The 7,100-nt window shown below is 64.4% G+C and overlaps 1 protein-coding gene across 1 annotated transcript; it reads left to right on the top strand.

Annotated features, from left to right (window-relative positions):
- Positions 1 to 1,662: 1,662 nt before the first annotated feature.
- LOC123350204 (spidroin-2-like) lies at positions 1,663 to 6,541 on the top strand. Its single transcript, XM_044988653.1, has 2 exons — positions 1,663 to 1,720; positions 2,923 to 6,541. Exon 2 carries the CDS (start codon positions 3,147 to 3,149, stop codon positions 4,779 to 4,781), a length of 1,635 nt encoding a protein of 544 aa, XP_044844588.1. The 5' UTR covers positions 1,663 to 1,720; positions 2,923 to 3,146; the 3' UTR covers positions 4,782 to 6,541.
- The last annotated feature ends 559 nt before the right edge of the window (positions 6,542 to 7,100 follow it).

Raw genomic sequence — 7,100 nt, 5'->3', positions numbered from 1 at the left:
TGTGCCTTCGGCAAATACTCACGCTTCCCTGGGTTGGTGCAGCTTCTCCCCTGCCTCCTTGTGGGTCTCTTTCCAGCCCTAACCCTTGTGTCTAGCTCAGGCTATGCTCCCGCTCTGCCCCCTGGGCCCTGGGGGGGCAGAGCATAGCCACTGCCCTGCCTGTGTGGGGGGGTCTGGGAGATGATGGGGAGTCTCTGGGGGGTCCTTTCCACCCTGTTTAAGGCCCCTGTGCCCTGCCAGGGTGGCACGCAGAGAGGGAGCTGTGTCTGACAAGGGAATTGAGCTGGGCCGTATCTGACATTTAATGGCTAACAAGCCTCCACAATAAAAATACACAGCTGGGAAACAAACCCTCCTGCATCAGGATGTGAATCAACCTCTAACGCAGCTGGGTGAGGAGCAAACCTGCCCTGGGGGCTGCTTATTGCATCACTGCCCCCCTGGGGGCATCCTGCCACCCTCTGACACAGCAGGTGCCTCTGCCCCTGGGGATGGGAAGCTGGGTGCCAGGAGAAAGTCCTGGTTTCTGGGGGTTTTGTCAGCTCGTGCCAGGGGAAGGTGGTTTCTGGAGAGCTGGGAGCCAGGGCTGGCTTTGGGGCCCTATTGCCTCCTTTATGGGCGGCACCCAGGGCTGGCCTAACCCATCACTGGGCCTGAGGTGACCGTGGGGGTCACAGTGCCACTCAATTTCCTCTTGCCAGCAGCTTTTTCTCAGCGTGACCCCAGTGAGGAGAGGAGGCAGGCAGGGGGGAGTGCTGGGAGTCAGGATGCCTGGCTGCCTTTCCTGACTGGCTCTGCCACTGATTTGCCAGGTGGGCAAATGGGGCCTCAGTTTCTCCATGGGTAAGATTGTGGGGAGGTGATATGAGTGATCTAAGGGAGGCCAAGGTGTTTAATTCACGGAGGTGGGAGCTCCCTGTGTGGATGGTGACAGGGAGAGGCGAAGGGGTGTGTGTCAAACCCAGAGCGGGGTCTTCATCTGAGATAAAGCAGGGGGCTCATCTCCGGCCCCAGAGAGCCAGAGCACTGAGGCTACTTTTGGTCTTGTAAGTTTGTCCTGTCTCAGTTTCTGGACAGATAATATCAGCCTACAGGAGACTCAGTGGGTGATAAGGGTTCGAGGGGGGGAGGGGAAGAGGTGGGAGTCAGGATGCCTGGGTTCTATTTTGAGGGCTGGGAGGGGAGTCCAGGGGTTAGACTAAAATCCCAACCAGCCCCATTCTAAGCACTCCCCTCCCAGCGCTGGGGAGAGAACCCAGGAGTCCTGGCGCCCAGCACCTCCCACCCCGCTTTAACCACTAGACCCCACTCCCCCAGCGCTGGGTCGAGAACCCAGGTGTCCTGGTGCACAGCACTCCCCCCCCCCGCTCTAGCCACTAGACCCCACTCCCCTCCCAGTGCTGGGGAGAGAACCCAGGAGTCCTGGCCCCCAGCATCCCCCGCTCTAGCCACTACACCCCACTCCCCTCCCAGAGTCCTGGCTGACTCCTCTGCTCTATTAGACCAGTGCACCCAGGCGTCCTGAGCCCCCCACCCCCCCAGCTCTAACCACTGCCCCCGCCTGCCCCCAGCATCACCAACCCCTGCCCCCCCCCGCCCCCGCAGGCTGGTTGCCATGGGAACGCTGGGGGGAGGCGGGGCCGGAGCGAAGCGCAGGATCCGGGAGCCCAGCGCCCAGCCCGGCCACGCTGCTGCGGCCCTGCAGCCGGGGCGGGGGCAGGTCAGTGCGGGGGGGCGGGGACAGCGGCCGGGGGGGGGCAGGTGCACGGGGGAGCATGGGGGGGAACGACCGGAGGAGGGGGGGGCAGGTGCGGGGGGAGGGGGAGGCAGGTGCAGGGACAGCCGGCGGGGTGAGGGGGGGGGTCGTGAACGGGGGGGGGGGAGCGGCCGGGTGGGGGGGGGCACCAGGGGGGGGGGGCAGGAGCATGGGGGGGAGCGGCCGGGTTGGGGGGGCAGGAGCAGGGTGGGGGAAGGAGCATGGGGTGGGGGGCGGCCGGGCTGGGGAGGTAGGAGCGGGGGAGGGGGCAGGAGCGGGGGGGGGGAGCCGCCGGATGGGGGGGGCAGGAGCAGGGTGGGGGAAGGAGCATGGGGGGGGCGGGTTGGGGAGGTAGGAGCGGGGGGGGGGGCAGGAGCATGCGGGGGAGCCGCCGGATGGAGGCGGCAGTGGGTGGCTGCACACTCCGGTTTGGCTTAGGGGGACGAGTGGATGCTGCATTGGCCGGGGAAATGGAGGCAGGTCCGGATGGATCCCCAGCCCCGGGTCACCCCCCCCTTCCATCTGGGCTGGTCCTGAGCCCCATCCCCCATCCCAGGGCGGGGACCTAGACCCCCTGGTTGGCAGCTGTAGACAGGCTGCGGGGGCTGCCTGGTGCATGGGGGGACCCTTTGCACCCAGTGGGCAGCTCAGTGATTTATGGGGACAGGCTGCAGGGTGGGGGTCCCATGGCCCTGGCTCAGGCCCCCGCTTGGCGTAACTGGGGTTAGCATGGCGGGGGATGGGCACTGTACTAAGCTGGGCCCGGCCCCATAGGATGCTACTTCCCAGCGGTTAGGAGAGCAGGAGCTGGGAGACCTGGGACTGGGATCTCCTTCCAGCTCGGGCCAGGGCAGTGGGGGCTAGTGGTTAGTACCAGACAGGCTCAGAGCCAGGACTCCTGGGTTTTATCCCCAGCTCCGTGTGAGCAGAGGGTCCAGTGGTTAGAATGGGGGGAAGGCCTGGGTGGGCCAGGACACCTGGGTTCTCTATCCAACTCGCTGGCACCGGTTTGCAGATTGGCAGGGACGGGGGATCGTGCCCAGCGTTAAAGGGGAGGTGGGTTTAAATCAAGACTGAGCTCCAGGCTGGTTCCTTCTGGTCTTGGCATCCCTGAATCGATTCAGGGCTAAGTGCCACTGGTCCAACTCGGGTTCTGGTTTCCCCAGCTGCAGGAGGCGTCACCCCATCCCGGGCAGCTCGGCCCCCCACCCGCCAGAGCCCTGCTGCTCACCCCGCCGCGGACACCACCCCCCGTGGCCTTCAGCTGCCCCGGCGGGGAGCGAGCCCTTCACCTCCGCTGGATTCGTAGCCTCTCGCCCCGGGACCCCGGCCGGCATGTGCATGCAAACGCCGACGTGCCCTCTAGCTCCCGAGGGGCGAGGGGGCTGAAATGGACGTGGGGAGCCAGAGAGGGGGGACGGTGTCTCAGCCCAGCCTGGCCTGCGATGGAGGCAGCGTCATCCCCATGCCCCCGGCTCCTGGATTGGGGCGCCCATCGGAGCCCAGGGGAAAGCACCCTCCACAACAGGCCTTCCTCAGGCAGAAGATCCGGCTGCTGCGGAAGGGGAAGGGGGCGGCAGGCTGGGAGCCTGGCACCGCCCGGAGCCGTCTCTGCCTGGAAGCCAACCACGAGAGCCCCATCCAGGCTGTGAGGCATCAGGCGGGCCGGGCCGGGGCCCTGGGCTCCTGGCAGGACTCGGTGCCGGACGCTGCAGTCTCCTCCCGGCTCAGAAAACTGCTCTGCTTCAAGGCATCAGCCCCAGGGAGGAAGGGGCACAGGCCCCCCGCTACCTTTAGCAGAAGTGCGGAGCCCTTTGGCGAGTCTCCCCTGCGATGGCGGCAAAGGGCCGACTCCCCGAGCCCAGGCGGGACAGGCTCCAGCCCCTGGCGCTCCTGGGCTGCCAGCCCCTGGCGGGCTCTCCGAGGCCTGATCGCCGCCAGGGCAAAGAGAGGAGCAGGGCCAGGCGGGGGCCAGATGCCAGCGCCCGAGGCAGCGAGGGACGGAGGTGGTGAGACACAAGGGGACCCGGGGGAGCCCGTGGTCCCAACGTGCAACGGCCCTGTCCCAGAGGCAGGAGGCTGCAGCGTAGCCTCACTGGGCACGGAGGTGGACACGGGAGGCTGGGGGGTACTGCCTGGAGGGCAAGGGCCAGACCCCCTGCCTGCTCCCAGCCAGGGAGAAGAGGGGCAGAGGGAGTCTGCTGCAGGGAAGCCGGGTTGGGGGAGCCACGAGGGAGTGGGGGAGGGGGCATCCCGCCCAGCCAGCCAGGGCGTGGGGGGGAGGCCAGCTGGTTGGGTGGGCGGGAACACCCCCGAGCAGCCGCTAGAGCAAGGGGCCATGACGCTCGCCCCTGGCACGTTGGCCAGTGCAGCGTCCAGCACCGAGCCCCCCGTGACCCCGACTCATGGGGAGCTTAGTGGACACGGGGCCCAGCCCCCTGCTCCGGCTTGGGGAGAGTCCAGCTCCGGCAGAGAGGGGACCTCTGCCCCACCCCCACCTGGACACCCCAGGTACGACCCCCTGGCACCCTTGGGTGCTGGGAATAGCGACGCCCTAGGTGGAAGTGAGGTCCCGTGCGCTCTGCAGGCCTATCCTCTGGAGCCGCCTGCAGCAGGACACGCCAGCCTGGTACCCGCCAGCTCAGCGCAGTGGCACAGGGCACAGGATCAGCCTGCCCCACCCACCTCCTTGGCACTGGCTCCCACCCAGCTGGGCGCCATGGACCAGGCAGAGGGAGTGGCAGGAAGTGGCATGGCCCATGCCGCTGGTAAGGGTGGCATGTGCCAGCCAAGCGAGGGGGCTTGTCTGTGCTCCCCTGCTGCCAGCTTGCAGCGAGCCGGCCCGGGGGGCAGCCCCGGGGACGCGGAGGAGCAGGAGAAGCGGCTGCTGTATGCTGCAGCGGCCGAGATCGTGGCAGCTGCCATAGACGCAGCGGGCAGGCAGGTGGCGAGGAAGCAGCGAATGACCAGCTGGGCAGGCAGTGAAGGGAGCCCGGCGGACACGGCAGGGCTCCAGTGCTCATGAAGGGTGGTGGCTTGGCCAGGCCAGTGTGCCCCCCCCCACTGTGTCCCCCACCCTCTCTCACCCTTTGGTATCTGGTTGTTGAGTTTCTGTACTAATTACTGCTAATAAAAACACCTTCCTGCTGCAGGAGCTCAGGTGTGTCCTTGCAGCAGGGGCAGCCGTAGGGGCCGACCTCCCAAGCCAGGCCCAGTCAACATCCTTTGGAGTCGTAACTGGACCTGGGTCATGGGATGGAGTCAATATTATTACAGATGAGGAAACTGAGGCACAGGCTGGGACTGGGACTTGCCCCAGGTCATGCAGGAAGGCAGTGGCAGAGCAGGGATCGAGCCCTACTCTCCTGCATCCCATCCTGCACTCGGTAACTTCCCAGCTAGGACCAGAACCCAGGACTCCTGCCTCTCTGCCTAATCCTGCTCTAACTGCTAACACCACTCCCCTTCCAGAGTTGGGGATAGAACCCAGGAGTCCTGGCTCCCAGCCCTGCTTTGCCTTCCAGAGGTGGGAACAGAACCCAGCACCCAGCTGTGTTTCCTATTGCTAAGCGCCCCTGTTCTATTAGCAATCAGCACAGAAACCCATGGGGTGGGGGGAGAGAAGTCATAGCTGGTAAGCAGGATCACAGGGAGCAAAATCTTTGTTCCTCCATGGGGCACCATCCTTGGCACTGCCCGCCCCCCTTGACAGCTCCGTGCCCCTCTCTTCACCCATCTTTTAAATGGAATCGGTCACATTCAGAACACGGCCTGACTGACTCAAACGCCACCCAGCTAATGAACCCGGGCCATTCCCAGCAAACAAACCCAACGATCAGCGCGTAGGGAGCTTGACTCACAGCAGAGACGCAGGCTGGGCTGCAGCAGCTAAGCTGAGAGACGGATTTTGTTAAAATCCTCCTCTGGCTGCTGCTTTTTGGGGCTCACAGACACCAGCTCGGGGACCTGAGAACCAGCTCTTCCTCCCAGCATGGATCCCGCGATGAGCCGGCGGAACTCCTTGCCACTGAGGCCCAAAGAGGACTGGGCTCGTATACGGATAACGAACAGCCAGAGCTAGTGCGATGAGTGAGAAATAACCGAGACCGAGAGAGAAACGCTCATGGGCCAGGGAATGAACCAGCCTCTAAGCAACACCCTCAGCAGCCGGCTCGAGCTCCTCAACGGGACACAGGCACCCAATTCTCCTTGCATCAGTGGGAATTAGGCACCTCCATCGCCCTGGGGATCTAGGCCCAGGCCAGCTCTGTTCCCCCCACCAGTTAGCTGGGCCTCTCCCGGGGCGCTGGGGTAGGGCAGGTTGGGCTGGGCACAGCTCAAGAGGCTAAGAAAGGTGAGGAGTTGAGGCCTGGCTGGGGCCAGCTGCTGCCCCCCACCCGGATTCTCTCCTTCCACTGCCCCCGGCTCAGCTCCCCTGCTGTAATCCTTCCCCTTGTCTAGTAACTCCTTGCCCATCCCCCAGGCTCTGAGCTGGCCCGGCCGCGCCAGGTGCTGTACGAACAGCCCAACGCAGGCCCCGCCCTACAGTGCTGGCCCACAAAGCAAGCAGGGTCTAGGTGGAGCTCTTTGAGGATATGGCCTGGGTCTGTAGGGGCCCCTACCTTGGCTGGGGCAAGGCCTGTGTCTACGCAGTAGCTGGCCCCACGGGCCCCGCCCTCGGTCAGCGTCTTTCAGCCAGATGCGGAGACCCCTGGGCTCCCAGCGGGAAGTGGTGGGGACGAAATTTCACTGCCGAAATTAAAAGCACACAAAGACGGTTTCGAATCGTGATGTCTTTTTACCATTAGTGGATGTAACACAAACAGAGTCCCCTCCCGGCAAAGCAAAGCAATACACCGTGCTCCCCGAAATCGAGCGCCCCCCTCCAAAAAATGGCCAGTGATGGGGGCAGAAATCGCCCCGCCCGACAGCCTGTAAAGCATTTCACAGTTTAAAATTAAGTCAGTGGGTGTGGGAGCCTCCTGGCGCAGCCAGAGCTGGAAGGAAACGGGGAGACGGGAAAAGGAAGATCTCCCGGGGAGACATGAGATCGGGGACAGATCTGGCTCCAGGCAGGTGAAATCAAAGTAAACACAAAGTGGAGGCGAAGGCGCCGCTGCGGAAGATGTCAAGCACGTGGGGCGGGATGCAGGTCGGTGTGGAACGGGCAGGGGAGGCGGAGTGGGACTGGCAGCCCTTAATGTAGGTCAAACTGGGGTCCGGAGGGCGCAGGCTGGCATGTGGGATGCAGAGGCTTATTGAATTTCAATAGGGAAGGGTTCTGGGGTTATAGGGCGAGGAGATGGTGGAGCTATAGGGCGAGGACATGCCAGGCTAATGGAGT

The sequence above is a fragment of the Mauremys mutica genome, chromosome 15 (assembly GCF_020497125.1).
Source record: "Mauremys mutica isolate MM-2020 ecotype Southern chromosome 15, ASM2049712v1, whole genome shotgun sequence".
NCBI classification, from domain to species: Eukaryota; Metazoa; Chordata; order Testudines; family Geoemydidae; genus Mauremys; species Mauremys mutica.
The sequence above is the reverse complement of the archived record's forward strand: the minus strand, read 5'-3'. Positions and strand labels throughout refer to the sequence as shown.

Excerpts from the sequence above, each read along its gene's own strand:
- LOC123350204 (XM_044988653.1), top strand. The coding sequence starts at position 3,147 with ATGGACGTGGGGAGCCAGAGAGGGGGGACGGTGTCTCAGCCCAGCCTG.